Source organism: Mustela nivalis (assembly GCF_964662115.1).
Source record: "Mustela nivalis genome assembly, chromosome: 3".
Classification (NCBI taxonomy): Eukaryota; Metazoa; Chordata; class Mammalia; order Carnivora; family Mustelidae; genus Mustela; species Mustela nivalis.
Genome location: NC_139022.1, coordinates 74,935,281 through 74,958,879, shown reverse-complemented (window position 1 = coordinate 74,958,879; position 23,599 = coordinate 74,935,281). Strand labels below are relative to the sequence as shown.

Sequence of the window (23,599 nt, the reverse complement as noted above, 5' to 3'; positions counted from 1 at the left end):
CAGCTGATGATGTATTGTATTGTGTTCTGAGAACACTGTGAGGAATCCAAATTTCACTTCCTTGGCAATGTAGTGAGGTCATATGATGGAAAAGAGAAAGTGGGGTAAAGTTTTAATGTTAACTAGGAGTAAGTACTGGGTGGCATTTTTAAAGAAATATTAATACTTACTTTTCTTGTGTTCATTATACATTTCATTAAAAAAAATGCAACGCTAAGTAGTCTAGGAACAGATCATAATATTTTAAATGCCTGGGATAATCAAAACAAGTCCAGTTTACCCTGAGGATAGTAAAGCCACAAAGGAAGAAGAGACAAACTATAATTCTATACATGAAAACATCTAGTCCCACTTTAAACTTTATAGTATCTACAGATAAAACTATTTCACTTTAAGGATGTAGTCAGCAAAAATATTTACATTAAACTACTTAGGGAAAATTTTTTTTTCTATTCAGGAAGACCAATTCAATGTCAGGAAGACATAACACTAGGTTACATTAAGTTAGGGAAACTTAGCAGAGGAAATTCTCCTTGGGAGACTTATTCAACTGAGAATTTCTCTTTAGAATATAGTTTCAAAAAATAATTAAAGTGGTCTAAGGTGTTTTTCCTCTGTAGTTCATCTCTTTCAATCTGATTTACACAGTTCATAGGTAAAGCTGATGCTTTTGGTGAACTAAATTAAGAATGTCAATTCAGTTTCTTGTAAATAAGTATCTACGTTTAAAAAAAAAATAAACTATGATTATTGCATGATTACTGGCAGTGAAGTAACCGAGGAATAAAAGATATTTGTGCTCTTACCTTCAGATGCAGTGCCTTCCTATGAAGGTCTGAGTGGACAAGCTAACATGGGTATTGTTAAAGCTGGATACGAGAGATTCCATCTGCTTATGTCTTGTATTACTGTCTTTTCATCCCAAATCATGCTTATCATCTACTTTACCAATGAAATAAAAAGCCGTCAAAGGAAAGAATTCTGTTTAATCGTGACTGGTTGTGGTATAACATAACATAAGTCCCAGTAGGAGTGTTTTATGAGCAAACCTCCTATCCCCCAATATACGCAAGTGCATATGCAAACAAGTTGAGTACGCAAAACATTAGTGTATTAATAGTGGGGTCACCATTGCTTCATCCTCTGGTCTGGTATTTCTCAAATTATGCTTCAAAGACCTGGGAGCCTCTTACACTTGCTTAGGACTGGGTGTGAGTCTGCAAATGCAGACTCCTGCTCCTCATTGCGAGCAAGAAACTTACACCACCAGGAGAGGGGGTTAAAACAAAACAAAACAAAAGGCTAATTTACCTTTTGGAGAATATGTGGCAAATCTTCCCCACCTCCATATTAACCTTCTCCCTCCCAGACTATACACTCATGCATTACCTGTATCGATTAGTATTTTCAAGAAAAGTGCATTAGGGTATATAAAACATAAAAATGAAGGCAAAACCAGTGTTAAAATACTATAATGGTTTCCAAAATCAAGTAGCTATGATTTCTGGCACTGCTTCTAATCAACAGTGAGAATCAAGAAATGGAAATCGCAATTATGTCTCCTTGGAAAACTATATACTGTATGAGAAAGCAAAGTTTAGGGGCTGAGAAGGTAAAAACGTCATTTAGATCTTGTTTCTACTGAATGATGCAGGGATTGGGAAGGAGGTACAGAGGAAGACATGGAAGAAGCCAATCAAAACTTCACAGTAATAAGGACTGTATAAAACTCTGACAAGGGAGCGGTTCTGAATGATTTCCTGCACATACCCAGAATAATACGAAGAAGAGGTATGGAAAGATGAAGGCCTCCTCATGTCCCAAGCTGAAATTTATTTTCTTTGCTGTTTTTTAAGCTACCGGAAGAATGTTAACTGAATGATCCTATGAAATACAAGAGTTGATCTATCTTAGAGCATCATAAAAAATAGAAATGGAAGATTCCTTTGTTCTATTCCTGGAAGCAAAAGGGTGTTTTGGGGGCACTTTCCATGGCTCAGGGAGCAGAACTGATTTGTCAGTCTTTTGGGCAACAGAGAAATCTTATCCTCAGCTTCCTAGTTGTGCCGTCCCTAAACATAAGCAACTGTGTCCAAACCATGGCCCCTGTAACATAGCACTAGGATTCACCCATCAAATGTGCAGGGTATTACCAGGTCAATGGCACTCTACAGTCTTTGCTCCCATGGGCAACTTTGTTACAAGACAGCTAGACTTTAGAAATAATTGGGCATGTATTTTCAACTGTAGTGAGCCTGGCAGAATGCAAAGCAGAGTAATGAAAATTAATGTTTTCACTTATTATACATTTTCACATTTCATATGTGTATTTTATGTGTTCAGTGTGCACAAGGATTGTTGACACTATTCCTGTGAGGTGAAATATGTAAAAATAACTCAGGAACAGGTAGTATATATCAAGACTAATATCATGCATAGATGGAGATGGAAAACCAAGAGTAAAGGATAAAGTTTAAATGATTCAAAACCTATACAAAAATTACTATGCAGATAATACTATTCTCTATCTGGTGCACAAGAAAGTTATTTGATATTAAAATTTAGTATTCTTATTTTATGATTTTCTTAAATAGAACTTCCTTTTCAAAAATAAATTTTCAACTATTTCAGGAATTTAAAGAAGTTTGAAATAGCTATTTGTAATCTGGATTGCAAGAGAGAAGAAATAAATACTTATGAAGAGTTGATTGTTATACCTTGAAAAAAATCAAATTTTACTTTTTTCTTTGACCATGTAGACTAGAAATAATGGTACCCATATTGCATTTATATTCTAATATTACCCCTAAAATAATGGCAAGTAAAAGTGGGTTCACGATTGTTTGTGATATTAAGAAGCAATACCTTCTTAGAAGGTAAATAAAAGAAATTTAAGATCAGTAACAGTGGAGTCAAAAGCATTTGAAATTTCTAGCATCATAAGATTAAACTTAATAATCACAGGGTTGAAAGTGTTCACACAATTATCATAAAAAAGTGAAAATTAAAATTATTTTTGGTAAATTCACATGTCTATCCAAAGTGTCATCTTCGGATTACCTTGGCTTGAGTTAAAGACCTTTTAATTTGACTTTTTCATGAAAGTTCTCTGCGGCTTTAAAGTTTGACTCTGTTCTCCAGTGTGCAGTCCTAGGTCCCTACACACTGTGGGATGAATGGTGACTCATTTGGTTGGAGTTTAACTCTGGAGCATACATTTTATTCAGTTTCTTTACCTCCTTCAATAGTTCTGCCCAGCATCCCCGTCATGCACAGGCAAAATCTTTACTTTCGGAAGAGATAAATCGTTACGAATTTGAGAGAAGTAAGTCATCTGGGACCAGGAAATAGCAAATGTATGGCTAAATTTTCAATTTAGAGACCATAAGCCTAAAGAAAGAAGGATTCCTCTTACCTGAGATTAACGCTTTTCAGATTCTCCAGAGTTTGAGATACAGCTGATGTTTACCAGTGGTTACTTGTATCACAGTTTTAACAGAAAGGATCACCAACTTATCTTTTGGAGTGCAAAATCAAAGTCTTCACACTTTTCCTATGATGATTTCGGTGTTTGTACGTAAGATTAAACACAAAACCCCCAAAAGATCTGGTAAATGCCATAGAACAATGTGCTTTCGTAAGGGAAGCATTTTGTTTTTTTTTTTTCTTTAATTTTTAACATTTACACATTCTTTTCTGAACAGTTACACAACATAGATTGAGCCTGCTGAAGTCAATGGCCAGATGAATATAGTTACTATAAATGATTTTCCTCTAAATAAAAGTCCTAGATCCTGGGAACAGAGCAGGTGCTAGCTGCCAGTGAGAGGTATGCACAGATGGGACCGTTACCAGTCAGTTCTGCTGCTAGTAAGCAAGCTACAAGGATAGAAAAGCAGCACGTCAGAGCCCCTTGGGTACAGTAAAAACTTCTTTTCCCCTTCTGCCAAAAGTCTCAGTCCTTTGAATGTATCTTCTTTGGAGTGTCTATGTGGAAATGTTCACAAGAAGTCTGAGTAAAAATCAGATACCATTTTCCATTAACATGTTATTAAAAATTTAGCTCTACTATCCCCAGTGAGAAGGGACGAATTCAAGCAAATGGTTTTGTTATCACTTCTGGGCTTTATCATGTGAAAGAGAAAATATGTTTCTAAAAATAGGATGACCCCTGTCATTTTATTGCTATGGTCTAAGCAGCTGGGGCTAATTAATGATTTTCTGTATCATCAAAGACACGTCAAGAATTTCATCGCAAGCAGTTATTGCAGAAATATACTGTGTTAGGTCTTAGTTGAAGTATTTTTCCTAAATAAAAAGTACAAAAATACTTCTCACTAAAGGTAACTGAGAAGTTGTTCGTTTTGACATAGCATGAGGACACACCTTTTTTTTTTTTTTTTTTTTGAGACAGTACACTTTGTGATTCACAGGAGAACTTGGATCAGACGCAGTTTAATGAAAGCTCTCAAATAAGCAATTTTATTCCTATCCATGACTGCAGACATTTACAAAACCATAACATCTGAGTTCACCTTAAAAAATAACTTATATAAAGCAGTGATATACACAGCACAAAATAGTTCAGGGAGGGGCAGGAGCAACTTTTAATAATTAAAATGTAAACGTGAAAAAAAGGATGGAATAAAAGTCCCTACTTATTTCTACTTAAGATGTCATGTAATAATATTTTACAATGTCCTGTGGGCCAATGTATGTATGTGCATATGTCCATATAACATACACATATGCAATACATTCTTTTTCCCACACATATACATACACAGATAATTATTTGCAGTTCAGTTTAGGGCAATTCTAATATGCCGCTCTGTACAGTTGTTTGAATCACGTTTGGACCCGCTTTCTTCAAAAAATAGGGGAGAGAGCAGGAAATAAAAAGGTTGGTTTGGTGTGACTGAGATTCCTTTGTTTAACTGTACACTGTGATGAATAATTTTCTTCCGTAGTAGTTCTGTGAAGGGCTGACTCACTGTGGTTTTCATGAGGAGACTTGGTAATGGATCACACACTCATTGTCATGCTAGGGGAGTACTAGAAAGAAAAAAGAATCCATATTTTAACAACAATTCTTTTACAGGCCGCTAATGTTCTTCTTGGTAAACAGTAGTAACTCTAAATTTTAATGTCTTAAAATCTTTTATGCTCAAGCTTTTAACCTCATATAACATAAAAATAAGAAGCTATTAAAAAAGTAAATTTATATGGAATTGACTAAGTCCTGAAATTTTTAATATTTGTGCTGGCAAGCAACAATATTAACCACCTAAGTTCCTTGAACTTAGGTGGTTGATAATGGCCCGGTCCCTCAGTCTTTTCTTTCTAGCCACATTCATGTTTTGTGGGCATTTGTAACATTTTGGGTAAATCCAATCCACAATTAAATAAGTATGAGGGGCAGTCTCATGACCTACCAACTATGTAAACTTGGAAGGTTACTTAACCTCTCTGTGTTTCAGTTTCCTCACCTGTAAAACGGGTTTAATGATATCATTTATTTTAAAGGGATTTGGGGGAGATTAAATATAAAATCCTTAAAACTACATATTTCTTGAGTAAATAGAAAGTGTTCAGCATGTGTTTAATTAATAGTGTAAGGGAAATAAAACAAAAAACTCCCAGCTGGCCCCCAGAAGTTCTCATAAAGCATTTAGAGTGCTTAAGAAACTGATTCATACTTTAGGATATACATGTCTTCCTCTAATCTGTGGCTCCAATTTCAACCCACAATATTTTTAGGGTGGGAGCAGGGGGCTCTGTTGTTACACATTACTTATCAGTTTGATGAGGCTTACAGTTGGTAAAAGGTGAGGCTTTCAGAAATTTGCATAAGAGGTCTCAAAAATTATTTAGAGAGGAACAAAGAGCCATTATTGTGATAATTATGGCAATCTAGGCATATTCCCAAGGAAGAGACTGTGATAGAAAAGTTCTAGAGCAACACTGTCCAAAAGGACTTTCTTCATCCATGGACGGGTTCTATAATCTGTGCCGTTCAACATGGAAGCTACCAGGCACATGTGGCCACTGAATCCATGAAATAGGCTAGTGTGACTGAGCAACTGTAATCTTTATGTTATTTATTTAAATTTAAATATCCCCATGTAGCTGGTGAACACCATTTTGGACAGCACAGTTCCAGATTGCCTGAGATGTGGGGAGGATCCCAAATGGTAATGGTCTCCAGATGAAGAGAGTTTCGAGATGAAAATGTCAATGTAAACCCTTAAATATTTTAAATATTTTGTTAAAAATATTTGGTGAGGACCTGGTAAGGACCAGGGCAAAGGGATTCCTATAAGCACATTAGTAACAAGGGTGGCTGAGTGGTTCAGTTGGTTGACTGTGGGACTAGTGCTTTCAGCTCCAATTGTGATCTCATGGGCCCAGCGCCAGTTGTTGGGCTCCTTCCTCAGTGGAGAATCTGCTTGTCTCTTTCCCTCTGCCCCCCCCCTCTAAAATAAATAAATCTTTTTAACAAATGTTAATAACCACCATGCCTCATGGAAAGAGGCAAGTGAAGTCAAGAGGATTGGTCTTGGACAGTAGGGCCTTCAACAGGAAAAGTGATGATCCTGGGAAGTGGAGTGTGAACTTTAAAAAGAGAGCAGGCAGAACAGAATGAAGTGAGTTCTAGATGAGCTGAGTTACTACAGGACGCAAAAGGAGCTATAAGGTGTGTACTGAGGATTTCACAGGGAAAGCAGGATGTCCTGAGGAAAAGCACAGGGTGACAATGGCTCAGCTGACTGAAGTCTGGACAGAAAGTCGTTAGGGGGTCAATCTAGGGCTCAAACCCAACCCCCACATTGATCCTGAGTAAAGGTGAATGGGGAGGCCTAAATAATGGGCCAGTGGACCCTTGGGGGATGATTATTCATCCTTTAAATGCAGATCAAATCATAGAAAATCTACTTGTTAATCAGTTAATAGCCTCAAATTTCCCTTCAGTATAAGAAGCCTAAATTATATATGCTACTGACTCTAATGTTGGATTACAGCGAGTAGGGTGATAAAAAGGGGCAACTTCCAGAGAAGAGAGGGGATTTGGTTTGACAGAAGAACCTCTGCCTTTACCCTTGAGAGCAGAAGCAAGAAAGCAGAGCAGAGCAAAGCACCTAAAACCCAAAGCAATCAGACAAAAACTGATTAAATGAGCCCACCCCCGCCCCTACACCCGTGCTTGGAGGAGGATATCCCCTCATTTCATCAGATGAGACCAGGCAGATCTCCCACTGTAGACAGCAACAACAAGCATCAGTGAGCTATCTACAGCCTTTGACAAAACAGAATTACATTTTGATATTTGATCTTTAGGGGTAAGAATAAACAAGAAAAATCATGGATACCAAGGTTTTATTAAAAGTAGAAAAAATTAAAGAGTATGGCAAAGTGGGCACACAAAAGTTTAATCTAGGCTTTCTATAGCTACTGGTACAATAAGAATGGTGATCTAATCAGTGTTGCTCAATAGAACTTTCTGTGATGATGGATATGTTCTATTCTGTGCTGTCCAATATAATAGTCATTAGCCACCCATGGCTACCAGACTCTTAAAATGTAGCTAGTGTAAGTTAGGAACTGAAAATTTAGCTGTATTTAATTTTAATTAGTTTTAAATTTAAATAGCATCGCTAGAACATCAATCATTGTTTTAAGAAAAAGATTTTGTGGGTCTATAGTGCCAGCTATCTAAAAAAAGTAAAAGATACTGATGCATTTCAGAAAGGACTTCAAAGGAAGTTTCTGAAAAAAAATTTTCAGGATAAGTCAGAATTAACTCTAGTGACCATCTCATTTAATACATATCCTGAGTAACTGAGACCTTAAAAAGTAAGAGCCAACTCTTAATCTCACAAAACAAACTGAGGGTGGCCAGGGGGAGGGGTTAGGAAGAGGATGGTGGGGTTATGGACATTGGGGAGGGTATGTGCTATGGTGAGTGCTGTGAAGTGTGTAAACCTGGCGATTCACAGACCTGTACCCCTGGGGCTAATAATACATTATATGTTAATAAAAAATTAAAAATTAAAAAAAAAAGTAAGGGCCAGATTCAGTCAGAAAGGATAGAAGCATCTGCTCCAAACAATGCAGCTCAGCAAAGTTAGCAAACATCTAATATAGTTTAATTTGTAAATAGTACAAGTAACTGTAACATAATGCTTTAAGTGGATCAGGTACAGTATGTGTGTAATGTGCGGGCATCTATATGGGTGTGATATACATGTGTAATGTGCAGGCATCTATATGGGCAACGTGCCACTTGCACCGCTCAGGTTGTAAACTCAACTGTGGCTGCCCTTTACTGAAATGGCTTCATCTACTTAAAATAAGGGAAAAATCACAAAATTTCTAGGAAAACTCATAGAATATACAAGCAAAAAGGAATTCCGTTATTGATTATTGTTCTTCAACATACAGGAGAAGGGGCCTACAGTTTTCCTAAAGTAAAGGAAGAGTAGGTGTTAAATGGCGTCTCCTATTCAGAGACCTAGAATATTGCCAGGTGCTGGTCTGAGACCACATGGCAATGTCGCCACCATACTGCTGTATCCATTCAGGATGGCGTACTGTGATGTTTGTGCTCAATGCTGTGATAGGCGGCTGACCCGTTTCCAAACTATTCTGTTGAGTCTGGGTCTCCTTAATTAGATGATGTAATGGCTCTTACAAAGTCATTAACTCTCTGGGTTAGCAAAAACAAACAAACAAAACCCTAAAGGTATAATTTCAAACATGTACATGCCTTCTTATGTAAAATAGATTTTGAAACGGCATGCTTTGGTATAAACTAGAGAATCTGTGATTTTCCCTTTATTGTACATAGCTCACGTACCAGGGAACACACTGCAGAGATCCATTAGGTCTTTGCACTATGCTTCAAGAACACTTCAGATCTCACTGCATTTCTATTGCTAAGCATCTCTCTATATTTTCTTTTCCTTTTTTTATTTATTTGAGAGAGAGAGAGAGAGAGAGAGAATGAGCTAAAGAGAGAGCATGAGAGGAGAGAGGTCAGCAAAAGAAGCAGGCTCCCTGCCAAGCAGAGAGTCCAATGTGGGACTTAATCCGGGGACTCCAGGATCATGACCTGAGCCTAACGCAGTCGCTTAACCACCTGAGCCACCCAGGCGCCCTCTATTTTATTTTCTTAATGAGAGATATACAAAGAATAGTGCAGCTACCCTGAACTAAACAAAAGTGAAATTTTAAATTTAGTGTTTATGTGACTGTGTAAAAAAAAAATTGGGGTATACATTTCTTTATAATAGAAAATGACAAACGGGAGTAAGGTAATAGAAGATGACCTACCACCTTGTTTAGAATTCCTATTAGATATCATGATTTTTAATACCACTTTTACTCAGTTGATTATAGTTCAATGCCATGGAGAAAATATTCTGCTAGATTAATTCAGGAAATAGGACTAACTGCTTTCTTTACTGCAGAAACACGAAAAACTACTTTCCGAAAGAAGCTTTTTTGTATTCTTGATTTTCAAAAACAAACATCTTACTGAATTTGAACACTAGGGGGCATGTTTGTTTCTTGAAATAAAGGTCTTGTTTACGATTCCCCAAAAAAAGACTGAGTAGTGTAACATTTGATTCACATTTTTCTGTGTGTCGCATGTTGGCACTGCAAGGTTTCTGACTTTGGGTTGGGTATTTTGTTTCTATAAATATTAATTAAGTGAACTAGCATGTGTGAAGTGACTAGGATAGTGGCTGGCACATAAAAAGCATTCAGGAGATGTTCTCTCCCTTCTCAGGCCTCCTTCTGTGGTTTAACTTCAAGATTTGACCAACAAACCCTCAAAGGATAGACGACTCAGAAGTAGGTGCGTTTCAGAGTTATAGCCATTTAAAAAGCCACTAGAATTTACATGTTCACTCATCCAAAAATGTTTTCTGTTTAAATTCGTTAAGAAGTTCTATTTCTCCTTGGTTACAGGAAACCTCACTCATGGATACCTAGCCTATTTACTTCTTTAAAGCCCTGCATTCGTCAGCAGGGAATGTGCTTAGTCTTCCTTTCTCATCTTTTGAAAAGGTCTCAACAAAATGTGTGGTGATGTGATGCCGGAAGCCATAGATGACAATGACATCATTCATAACCGAATGGAGCCCTTACCGGGCAGACAAAAGAGTGGAGCAGCCAGTGTGGACCTGCTTCCAAGGCTGCACTGTCTCTGGGTGGTGGGAGAGTTCCTCAGTCACCATCCAATTATTTTTCCTCTGGGGACTTTTTGGGTGGGGACAGGACAGAGGGAGGGGAGCGGCAGGGAGGGAGCTTTTGTTTTCTGCTAACTCTGTACAGAGTCTGGCATTTTACCTTCTTCTTGGCTTCTGGGATAGTGAGGCTGGGCCAGGAGTCAGGGATGGGAGGGGCCCTGCTCCAGCTGCTCTCTCTCCTCAGCACACGTTCACAAAAGCATCTGCTGTTTTGCACGTGCCGAGTCCAGTTAAGCTTAAAGGGTGAGGCTTGTGTTTATCCCGTGGAAAGAAGTGTTTCGGGTCCTGTTATATCTGATTCCCCACAAAAAGCTATCAGATGCCCGTTCGAAAGAGGCAGCCCTCGCTGACAGATAAACAAGGCAGCAGTACTCAGTGACAAATCTGGGAAAGAAGGAATGGGGACGGGGAGAGGTCCTCTTGTCCCTGTCCCTAAAACTAAGTCATGTGGGACCTTTTTAAAAAGTCTTCTTCTCCAATCCAAGACTAATATTTCCTCTATACTTTTTTTTTTTTTTTAAGCACGGTTTATATCTATTATAGCACCTGCTAATCTGACATGTGGTTTAATTAGTTTTGTAACCCATTCTTCCCATCAGATTGCATTTTGTTGGGGTTAGGGATATGTTATATTTATCTCAGAATACTTTGTCCTTAACCAAGCACACTGCATATAAGAGGCTCAAGAAATGTTGAGCTGAACTGAATTATTATATATCCCACTGAACGATACCATTTTATTGTTGAAAGAATTCACAGAAAAAAAAATAAATGTTGGGGCGCCTGGGTGGCTCAGTGGGTTAAGCCTCTGCCTTTGGCTCAGGTCATGATCTCAGGGTCCTGGGATCGAGCCCCACATCGGGCTCTCTGCTCCGAGGGGAGCCTGCTTCCTCCTCTCTCTCTGCCTACTTGTGATCTCTGTCAAATAAATAAATAAAATACTATTTAAAAAAATAATAAATGTTTCTAATTAGATAGAGTGAACATTAACTGATTAAAATGAACTAATTTGTCCATAGTCTTGAAACAAACTGAATTATCTAAAGAAGAATTCCTATAATCCTAAGCATCATTACAAACTATGTGGTTTTTCTTCCTATTTCATCATGACCGATGGGCTAATCTTTTGATTTTGTAATACGAATTTTTACATATACATTCTTTGTCCTCACTAATCATATATATATCCTGCAAATAAAACAAAGATCAGTATAACTTTATTTCCAGTTTTAACAGAAGTAATGTTTAAAAACAGGGGAAGTCTTAGCCCACATAGGCACGTTAGGCTCGTGCTTGTTAGAAATGAAAGAAACCACAGAACGCTTAGTCTGAGGCTCGAAGCAGCCTTTCCATGCACAAGCAGATATGTTATTAGCCGCTGCTTCACATTCTTAGGGTATCATCTCTGGTAAAGGCTGAGTTAGGGCAAAATGAAGGAAGTTTTCTACTCTGATTTTAATGATAGCAATCCATATGTGGGGGCACTGATCCAATGAAGATGAAATTGGTTTGGATTCTGAAATCCTTTACGCTATATCCAGACTCAGTAGTTCTCGGCAGAGCACGTGCGTGAGCATCACTAACGAGGCTTTTTCATTTGCAGGCATGACTGGTCCTACTCCTAGAAATTCTGATTCACGAGGTCTAGGGAGAGTTCTGGGCAATTATATTTTTAAAAATTCCGTAGATGTTCCTAATGTGAGATATCAGGTTAAAAAAATCACTGTAGCATGTAGTAACTCCTTGAAAAAAGACACCATATTGTCTTTCTCATCTCTCCAGTTCGTCGCCTGTCGCTTTGGCCTGCGGCAAGTGCTCAGTAATTTTGTTCAATAAGTGAATGAATTTTACTGCGCCTCGTTTTGCTCCTGTCTACTTCTGTGGAGATTATGGAATGATGATGCCTTTGCTTAACACCATAATCATACTCAAAAAATGACTCTGGTGTCCGGCTCAGGTTAAAAGTAAACAATAGGTTAATAGACTACCAATACTGGCCTTCGGCCCAGTGAGGTCTAGTATGTGAAGTAAAGACAACTTATAGAGAAGATTCAGAGTCTTAAGGATAGTACTGAGAACAGACCTGGTTTTGCCACCAGTCAAGACATTTTAGTAACGTGAAAACTTGTAAAAACTATCAAATATGCAACCTGTTTCCAGTATGTTTCTTTATAGGGGATGTTCTCTATAAGAAAATTAGTATTATACTTTTTGTTTTTGTAACTATGTACATAGGACAGGAGCAAAAAAGAAAAAGTTAACTAAAACAATTTTTTCCAAAGAAATTCTACTTAGTTTTCTAAATTTTAAAAGATCAACCTATTAAGCTCTAGGTAAACAGTCATAATAGTGGCTTTATGAATATATTCCAATAGAAAAGCTTCAGAACTAAATTTTGGATATAATAATGTAGTCAAAGGAATACTTACACTCTCACTCTGAAAAGGATTTAAGAAATTTCCCCCCATTTCGCCATCATCCCTTGGAGTGCCAGGTTGATTACTCAGGCTCATATTATTGGGAGAATTCTGTAAACAAGATTTAGAAAACAAGGCATTGTTGAAGATTTTAATTTCCCTCTTGCATTATACTGTTTCAAAAATGGAATCTACAGCAGCATCTCTAAGGACAAAGCAGACTTATAATTCTAATCTCAGACTTCTACTGTGTATTCTAGTTCATTCTTTACACCTTGACAAGTACTAATGCTTTCCCAAATGGAAATTAAAAAACAAACAAAAAACCCAAAATAACCAAGCACAACTGTTTTCTTAGTCTCAGAATCAATATTTATTCAATTTCCCACCCTCAGCTTACAGAGTTCTAGTACTACATAGAGTTTAAAAAACATTCCCAGCAGGGGCGTGATGAAGAGAGCCTACCCACTGATCAGGCATGATGGGACAATGACCTGCCTTGGTAGTTTTACTAATCAAACTTCAAAAGGTCACTGTTCCAAAACATTTCCCCTTAATACGACATGTGGTTTGCATAGTAATACTCTTTCAACTATTTTTTTTTTTTTATATGAACCATAGGAAAAAAGGAAGATGGTTAACAACTATCGTGAGGAACAAGAGAACTACCTTAGGACTTGAAAGTTTAATATGCACTTGTAGAGGAAGAGAAGGCTCAAAGCAAATTGCTTTAGAATCTTTTCCTTTCATTAGTTTAAGAACAGATTTACTTGGAAACTTTAAGATAAAATGGCTGATATTAGCAACCTAATGAAACCCCAAGTTAGCCGCAGATTGCTTCATATTCTACTTAAATTTGCTAGTCTTGTTATTACGGTGCGATTTTAGCTATGGGAGGTCATCTGCTACTCTCCAGCACAGGAAATACAGAATCGCATTGCCAAACAAAGCATTTCACACAATATTCTGACTGAGGGATTCTTTCCATGTCTAATTTATTGACTTGTAAAAATAAACCTCAAGGTTAAAAATTTTTATTTGTTATTTTAAGTGGAAGAAAGACTGTAGGTTTCTTTCTGAGCCATTTCTATTTCATATTCTTTTTGAATAAGTTCTAGATTTTTAAAAGAAAATTGCTCTGAAGATTCTGACTTAACTAAAACAAAGTTATGTCATAAAAATTAAAATTTCATGAATGAGTTATTCCCAGAAGAATATGTGCTGTTTTAGAATATGGTAAAACTGTAAAGCAGAGACAGGTAGATGAACTGGTGGAAATACAGCTTATATCTTGTCCTGCTGTGCACCCCACAGGGAAGATCTGAGAACAAGGATCCTCTGAAGTCCATAGGAGCTCGATTTGCCAATGAACCCCAAGGGCTGGGGAACCACAGTTAATAGCATAAAGAGGATTCTTTTTTTGGATTAAATTTTCTCTCATAATGTTAGTTTTCCAAATATACAGAAAAGCAACTGTACTTTCAAATGAACACGAATAACTTTGTTTCCTTAAAAAAAATTAAGTAACATCTAACTAAGTATTATTTTATAGCTCCTTAATGATTAAAGTTATTAATTAGATAATCAACTGTACTTTGGAAACAGGAATGCTAATGCTGATTTAGTTAAAAAAGAAAACCAAATTTATAAAAATGTGGTAATATTTAGCCAAAATCTCTTTGGTGAAGGATTTGTCATTTTATATATAATGAAGAAATTGGTAATTTCAGAATAAAAAATAATCTAACATATATACGAGGGTATATATGGAAGCTTTCTCATTTCTGTATAACAAACACACTTCCTGTGGCAACTGAGGTGCTCCAAGATGAGCAGTGCATCTTTGACTGATTTGGGGTGCTCACTGTCTCTGCTTGCACGGTCCCATGAATCATCTCTTAATTTACAATTTTGGAAGTGTAGCTAGCTTCAAATCTAATTTCTGACTCAAAAATGTGGATTTCAAAATATTCAAAATTTGAAAGTAACTCTGCATTAGTATTTAAATACTTCTAAAACAGCTTTTATTATTTCTGTTTTCCATGCAATCTGTTCATGGCATGGTGGCTCAGCAGTATAGACTTTTTTGGGGTGGGAGAAAGATATATAAGTACATGAAAAGGAGATTAAAGGACACATTTAGCATACAAAACAGCTAGGATCAGGTCTCTGAAATTTATTCTTATCCAGCTCCATGGGCATATCTGAAAATCTTCAAATGATAGGGCAAATTTGTTTTTGTTTTTTTTTAACCTAAAGATATCTCTACAAAATGTGAAAGCAGAAGTTTCTCAATGGGGAGTCTTACGGAAATTGTGCCGTCCATGATTAAGGAGTGACCTGATGAGGATACAGGCCAAAGGCATACTTAATACTGGTGTCTAAGGAACAGCTAAGATAGTGGTTCCAAACACCAGCCAGCCCAGAACAGGTTATGGGTGTGGGTGGCAATGAACCATGTGTTATGTTACATTTCGCTGTAGCTGTGTTTGTGTGCAGAGTTTCTAGTAGATTTCATCATCAAGGCAAGAACAAAGGGCTTAGATCAGGTCTACACAAAAAGGCTTAGATCAGTCAAAAAGGTGCTCTGATAGCTTGAGCACATAATTAGGGAGTAGGAAGTATAAAAGAATCCAAGTAAAGATCACTTTTAGCTGCATTAGGCATTTCTTACTTCAGTTAATGTGTACTGTATTTCCTACCTATACTTTAAGAATTTAGCTTATGAAAGTATTGCTATATTCCACCAATGCCAGCTTCAAGGGATTTTATTACATTCTCATTTACCCTTTCTTCTAGCTGGAATGTTTTTCCCTTAACATGACAACATACCTGAATGTTACATACAAGCGTATCCATTTGTGCATACGCATGTACCTGTGCGCGCGCACACACACACACACACACACACACACACACTACGTGGTTTCCTCTGGTAACACGTTCAATTCTCTTAGAACCTCTGTTCTCTGATTTTATCTTACAAGCATTCTTCCATATTATCTTTTTAAAAAATTTACATATCATCTTTTAATTAATTAAATTTTTGTTCCTTCCTCCACCCACCCTCAGAAATTATTCCAAACTTTTTCAAACTGCTATTAAACAAGTGCTCATTTACAGAAATTTTGACTGTGCCCATAACTGGAATAAAATAATACTGACATTATCTGAAGCCCTCATGAGATGGATTTTGAACTGATTTCTCAGAGACTGCCAATAACAAGATTTACAGAGGGTTATTTTGACTCTGCCAGCCCCCCAAAAGAACGAAATTTCAGTCATGGTTCTCTCAGGGGATATAGTAAGCTAGAACCCAGGTCACACTGGGAAGATGACGGGAGCACAGTTATCTATTAGCTGCCCTCTGATGGGTGTGGGTGGGATCTTTAACTGGAACTAAAGTTCTTGAGTCAGAAAGTTTCAGACTGAAAAGAATTCTTTGATAATTTATTAAGTGTGGTACGATCAGATCTGGCCTTCTCTGATACAGTTTTTTTTCCAAATTCAAAAATATAAATGTTAAATATGTTCATGTGAACTGCAAAACTTATTTAGATGACCTCCTTCTAAGAAAATAAACCATATGTTCTTCTCCACCCCCAACTCTAAAACAACTCCAAGGGAAAATATTTTTGTTCCATTGATTAAATGGGGGACTTCTCAGCTGCAAAAGAAATGAAAAGGATTTCACATTTGGGCTTCTAAATTACAGATGAATTCTGCATTTTTGAGAAATATACAGAGGGGTTTTACTAGATAATCCTCAACTGAACAAGAAATAATTTTAGAACTCCTCATTTGGAGTTCCGTGTTCCTTTTGCCATCGAAACAAGTGTTATCACAATGCAGGTGACAGTGTGAGTGCCCAGCCTTGCCCACAAAACACAGTCTGATCACGAAGAGGAAAATACTTAGCATCTATATAGTATTTCAGAGCTCCTAGCATATGTTCATACTTGACTCTCAACAATTTTCTGAAGAAGGCAGGGAATGAACTACAACTACAAGCTCTTGTTTAAAGCTAAGGAAACTAAGCCTAAGAGAAATGAAGTACCATGTTGCCCCAGTTTGTAGGTAGTAGAACCAGGTTTTCTGATTCTCAATTCAGTACTCTTCATTACCTTATATAGAAAAAGAATAAAATAGAGTATATTTACAATAAAAAGGTAGAAAAAGAGTAGGAGTAGTACTAGTAAACATTAAAAATGGAGTAAGAAAAAAAAAGAAACAAATTTTTAAAGATTTAAAAAATGGAGTAAGACACTTAAAAAAATACGTAATACTGGCACTCAATAAAATACAGGTTTAACTGAAGAACTAGGAAGGTGAAGCTGGAGACCTAAGAGGGATTTTGAACAAAACCGTTGAGCAGTAATTGTCACAACTATCTTATGATTTACAAGTAAGAATGACTAGAAAAAGAACAGGATGAAAAGGAGTGAAGCCAGGACACAGGACAAAAGGGAGGGGAGTGTTCTTAGGATAAAATGTTCTTAGGATAGCTGGTCTTATGTTGGAAAAGGAAGAAGGTGGGGAAAACGGAGGTAGTGATAATGTGGACAGTATGGAGTAAAAATCTGAAATAATTAGCCTGTGAGAGGAATGAGGGAGGGAGAGAAGGGGTGTACACATAATGCTGCTGATCGGAGGAAAAATGACCACAGTGTAGTGGAGATGTGAGACGTACCAGTGGTACATCACCCAGACAGCCTGGTTGGAGCCCAGGACCAACAAGCCTGGACAGGGAGCAGCGCAGAAATGAGCTACATAGGACCTCATCCGAAGGCAGATACAACCAGTCATTCCTAGTACATTGTTAAATGACATGTTTTTGGGGGGAGAGTTTTTAAGTTAATTGAAATATATTTGGACTTTGCTTTGTAAAAGCTTTTCCTTATTGTCTTTGGTCTCCTCAGTTACATTGAGCTTTTTGAGGGCGAGATCATACCATGTTTATCCTTGGCTTTTCAGAGCCTGGAGTAATGGCTTGGTGCAATAATGTTTACTGAGTGAATGAACTCCTTCCTAACCACTTGAGGACAGAAATTATGTGTGTATTTAAAGAAGTCTTCTATATCTCCCCATGGTGCACAGAATAATACTCAGGACACAAAAGTACATATTGGGTGGTCAATTAATGCTTAATGAATAAGCAATACATCACCAGGCGAGAGAATGTTATCAGCAGTGGGCACAGTGTAATGGAAAAACTTGTCTCCAGAAATAGGAATGGGAAAATGAGCACAGAAGGAATAGCAATAGATCTGATATGACGACAGATAAGAAGATGGTATTTAATTTGTCATTATGAATCTATTTAAAAGTTTTAAAGTGTTCTCTGAATAAATTACAAAGAACTTTCCCATAGGTGGGAGAGGATGGGCTAAATGGGTGTTAAGGAGGGCACTTGTGATGAGCATTGGGTGTTATATATGTAAGGAATGAATCACTAAATTCTATTCCTGAAACTAATATTACACTATATGTTAACTAACTTGAATTTAAATAAAAAACTTAAAAAAAACCCCAAAGTACTTTCCTATATAGTATTTTGTTTACATTTGTCTAATGTAGAAAGTTGTGGGTAGTGAATAGAAATTTTAGAAAGATGACGGTAAGCAATCTGGAGGATCCCACCTTCGTGTAAGATACTAGAAATGCTCCTCAAACACAAAATTAGAAATTTTATTGGTGACCACAAAGCACAATTCAGTGAGTGTCAATTCTCAGATACCTAAGATAGCATGTACAATCATGGTCATCTGACTTGTAAGGGGGCTTCCCAGAAAGATGGCTCTAATGGAATTATACAATGAATCTTATTTCGAAAACAGGTCTTTTGCAGGTTTTACCTATTTCTCACAGAAGTAAGCTAGTGCTTATTATAAATATGTATCTATTTTAATAAGAGAAAAAGATCTTGCTGCTTGTTGAACCATAAATATCCAAAGTGCATGTAGCACTTGTGAGGCCAAGCAGCCAGACAAGGTATATATGATGTCAGAATGCCAGTTCAACTCCCTCTCTCTCCTTCACTTTAAGTCTTAATTTAAAAGGTTTTGTAGCCCAATCAATCTTACTGTATTTTCCTTGGCACCATAAATTTTACATTATTATACATGAATATAAATTAGAAGTAGGATTAAAAGTGAAGTTACCCTTTAATGAATTTTGGTATTTATTGATATAAAGCAGACTTCTAAAAGAGTCATTTTAATGGTTGTTAATAGTTTTTATCAGCCATTCTAAATGTATTTTTGACCCACAGAGAACTATTTTAAATTCATCATGACCTAAAAATTATTTAGGTATTCTGAAAAAAATATAAGGCATCTTAGCAGAGTATTAATTTAAACACTCAAACTGTTGGAAGAAGGAAAAAGGCAGATACATGCTATTGGAAGGCTCTCTTTCCTACTTGTATTATTATACTTTTCTTCTAATTACTTTCCTATTCTATTTTGGGGAACTAGAATAATGATTGAGAAGATCAGCATTACCTAATAAAGGCTTGGAAGACAAATGAGATGTATAAATGCAATGCCCTTGTATAACAACACATTCTTCAAATTTACCTCTTCTCATTTTGATCTAGATTTCTTAACATTTTCAAAAGATTATCTATATTATGTCAATTTGTTTTATAAATAAATGACATAATAAAGGTAATTAAACTATTACTTGGGTGTCAACTGATCATGTATATAGTATGTCCTATAAATGAATCTTACCATGTTAAAAAACTCATTTTACTCCTTCCTATTATATGCATTAATATTTTTAACTTCTACTTAATTATATGTGGACCTGTACTTTCAAATGCTTGTTCAAGAACAAAATTCATAAGGCTATTCTAATAATTTTAGTAAGAGTCCCATGTAGAATAAAATGCAAATTAAAAAAACAACACAGATGATATATAATACTCACCTTGGAAATACTGTCCATATCTCCTGAGCCTGAAATAAAATATGAAAAAAAATCTTTATTAGGTAATAATTTTGTATATAAATGAAGCATTCCTTTAACATAAATAAAAAGAATACACTCTTTGTATTTTCTAGTATATATCTCCTGAATTTTCTAATCTTAAAAAATTTTAATCTTAAAAAATTCCTATTCTCTTATATTGCCTGATAAGTATCATCTGATGGCAAATATAAGGATGAGTTGTACCTCTAGCTCCCCGTCATCTTTTTTTATTTTTGTAATGGCAGAATGAAGAAAACTATTGTTATCCTAAATTCCTGAAAATGAAAATATTAGATCATTTCTAAATCCTATTCAATTCAAATTTTTAAAATGTATGTACATATGTGTATGTCTATAGAGAACATGTGAAAGAAATATATTTTCTGAAATGATACTTCTAAAGCTGATAAAATATAAAATGGGCATCTATAAGAATGTCTAATAATATTCTGAGCCATATTATATGTCAAATTAAAAATTTGACAGCAATCAATATTCATGGCAATCTATCAAAAGTAAGAATGTCTTCAAAACGCACTATAATTTTATGTTGATTCATAAGATTTTCATAAAATTAAAAATTTTTTAATTTATTTTTTAAGGATTTTATTTATTTACTTGACAGAGAGAGATCACAAGTAGGCAGAGAGGCAGGCAGTGGGGGGGCGGGGAGCAGGCTCCCTACTGAGCAGAGAGCTCAATGCGGGGCTCCATCCCAGGACCCTGAGATCATGACCCAAAGCGAAGGCAGAGGCTTAACCCACTGAGCCACCCAGGTGGCCCAAAATTTAAAAAAATTTTATGTTGATTCTTGGCAGAAGTGATTTCTTGCTTAGGAAATGGAATCAGACATTAGATAACAAGGAACAATGATCAGACCTTTGCCACAATATTAGATTTATTTTTAACTATTTTAACAATTTTCTTGGCATAAAAATATTATTTTAATAGGAAAACAGTTACAGTCACAAAATAGTGCTTACAAACAGAGATAAATTATTAAATATTGAATATATATGTAATTATGTATACAAAAATATGTACAACAATGTTTATTATAAAAGTAATAAGCCACATGCTAAGCCTATGTGAAATTCTTCTGCAAATTCTATTATAGGGAATAATATAACTGAAAATCTTCTAACTGGATCAAATGTCACCTTTTGTGAATAATTTTCAAATGAAAAGATTGGAAAGTGAATTATATTGCAATAAAGGAAAAAATAAAGTTCTAGAATAAGTGCTGCCCAGTAGAGCTTTGTTTAATGATGGAGATGTCTCTATGCTGTCCATTAGGTAGCCAGGAGCTTTGTGTGGCTATTTACATTTGATATGTGGTAGAGCAAGTGAGGAAGTAAACTTCATATTTTACTTAATTTTAACTTAAAATTAAATAGTCATACATGGTTAGTGGCTATCATAATTGGAGAGTGCAAATTAAGACTTTGAAATCTAGGCAAAATATATTATGTATGTAAAATAAGTATGGACCTTAAAAGCTCAAAAATCTATCAACATGTTATAAATAATTTCTTGATTATTGAAGTTACAGTCCTTTTCAGAGTATTAGAGGATGGCATTTGGTTAGAGTTGTGAAATCTGTGCATAACCTAAGTTACTTGCGGGCATAGTTACTCCAACCTAAGTAAAAGGTGGTCCTTTTCCAAAAGAAAGAAAATTATCATAAGCTTCTATCCCCATTCAACTTTTAGCTTATGATAATGTTACTTAAACATATATAAACATAAATGCAATTGTTTTTTGGTTTTGGTTTTGCATTTCACCTTGAAGCTATTTGGCTTCATTCGGTGAGAAGGCACCATTATGAAGTCCGTGTCCAACCATTAGTCACAGTACTAGAAATCAGCTTTATGACAAATGCAGGGTATGTTCCACCGTTCTCTCTTAAGAGAATCCTTCAGATTATTCAGAATATGATTACCAATTTTATTTTTAAAAGAGATGAGAATTAAAAATATAAAGAAAAAGTTAAGAAATTCCTGCAGAGAACCTAAGTTCCTCTGAGACCGTCTCTATACCTTCAGAGACAAACCAGTTGGGAAGATACTGTAGTCCTCCAGGTGAGGGAGGCAGCAGTATCTCCTTTTATCTGCCCAGATATACTGCCCAGAGCAGCAGTATCTCCTTTTATCATAAAACACCCAGACCTTGATACGTTATAGTAAACACTTATGAATAAGAGCTAGGTGAGAGCAATTCTACTCTCTTGATTTTCAAATGGTCTCCAGTCATCATAAACTATATACTGCCAAATATCAGTCTGAAGTGAAAGTTGCAACATTTAAAAATAGATTGTTGTATACGAAAGCACTGTGCAAACTATAATATCCACTATGTAGAATTAAGGTTTTTGTTTTGATTTCTAAACATCAAACTTAATATCCTTACCTAAAGAGCCATTCATGTGATGTGACTCCATTCCTCCTAATCCACCCATGGGACCATCTGACCCGGGGCCCATTGGAAACTATTTAAAAAATGAAGAAAATTACTATGATCACATTGAAAACAACTGTTTATCTCCATGTTACAATATCTAATCTTTAACATGAGAAGTTACTTCCACAACTCCTTTTCATTTTCAAGTACTTGAGGTTTTTTCCAGCCTTAGAGATTCTCAACTGGACCACCCCACTTCCCTCATACCATCTTCTCCAGGTTCTGGAAATTCAGGCTAATCCTCATTCATATCCCAATTTTTCTTTAGGTATCCTCAACTAGAAAGTACATACATTCCAGTGCAAATGAGAAGATAAGTGGTCTTTTCTATGCCGTTGATAGATTTTGCTATTATAAACTAGAGATGATTCTTAAGAAGCTGCTAAAAGTATTGGTTTGTTAATAAGAATAACTCAACATTCTTATGCCAACATTAACATTTTTCTTAGCAGACAAACTATCCTTGTTCAAATGGACATAGTAAATAATTTCATCTTGCAGGTTAAATACATTTAGCTCAGCGTACTGAGGGGGCAGCTCAATACAGTTAATTCTTGGCAGTCTCAACTATGTCAGTTCAATGACAACTGGACATTCTACAGAAGTTGTACTTGACATTTTTAAAAGTAGTGGGATTATTTTATTTTCAGCTGGAAGCCCAGTACGAAACAGGTGAGAGCTGACCTACTGTGGTAGAGCAGGTGAAGAGCCCATGGCCCACCCACTCAGTCATTTCCTTATCTCCCCGGAATACTCCTAAGGAAATCTAAACCCTGTGTGAAGACAAGTTACCTATAATTATCTTGCGTTTACAGTTAAAATAACCTATTGAAAAACACTCGCTCTTAAAATTTCCCATGCCAAAAGCATCTCTTCCGTGTTGTATGGTACAGAATACTGAATGTGGTGTGTGTGTGTCTGTGTACAGTTATGTGTGCAGATGGGGCAGTGGTGTTTTGTTAGTCATACCGCCCTTTGGGAGAAAAATAGGTGCCCTCAGCAGACAACATGTAACTGTATATAATCTCTAATCTCTATCTATGTATCCCTGTTGGTTTGGAAGGAAGAAGGCTTTCCATCACCAGGATCATACAAACCACATGCTTGTTCATTTTCTCAGGATAATGACTACAATTTTGTTGCCTTCAAGCACACATATTGATTTTCAGTAAACAACTTAGAATGAATATATATATATACCTCAAATGATAGCTTAAAGAAATTAACTTTGAACTTACTCTTTTATTCAGCTTTTGTTAAAAGCATTGTTTAGATCTGGGCTGAGAAACCTGTGCTGGCAAGGCCAAGACCCTCTGAACTTACTTGGTTCAGTCCTTTTATCTGGCCCCTACAGTGTTTTCAAAGACACGTAGACTATTGGTATGTACGCTTGAAGCACATAAAACTACAGACCTAGCCCTCAGCAGGCATTTGCTTTTACTACCTCTGACAGAGAAGAATGACATTTGAAAAAGGGACACATTCAGCTTC

General features: G+C 36.2%; 1 protein-coding gene across 12 annotated transcripts in view; it reads right to left on the bottom strand.

The window, feature by feature from the left end:
* Positions 1 to 4,454: 4,454 nt before the first annotated feature.
* SSBP2 (single stranded DNA binding protein 2) overlaps positions 4,455 to 23,599 on the bottom strand; it is a 293,865-nt gene continuing 274,720 nt past the window's right edge. For all 12 annotated transcript variants that reach the window (XM_082724712.1, XM_082724720.1, XM_082724719.1 and 9 more), the window contains 4 exons: positions 22,058 to 22,136; positions 19,607 to 19,635; positions 12,686 to 12,784; positions 4,455 to 5,055 (listed from right to left, as the gene is read on the bottom strand). In XM_082724712.1, the coding sequence (XP_082580838.1) occupies positions 5,026 to 5,055; positions 12,686 to 12,784; positions 19,607 to 19,635; positions 22,058 to 22,136 (237 nt within the window). In that variant the 3' untranslated portion in view covers positions 4,455 to 5,025. The remainder of the gene's footprint in view (positions 5,056 to 12,685; positions 12,785 to 19,606; positions 19,636 to 22,057; positions 22,137 to 23,599) is intronic.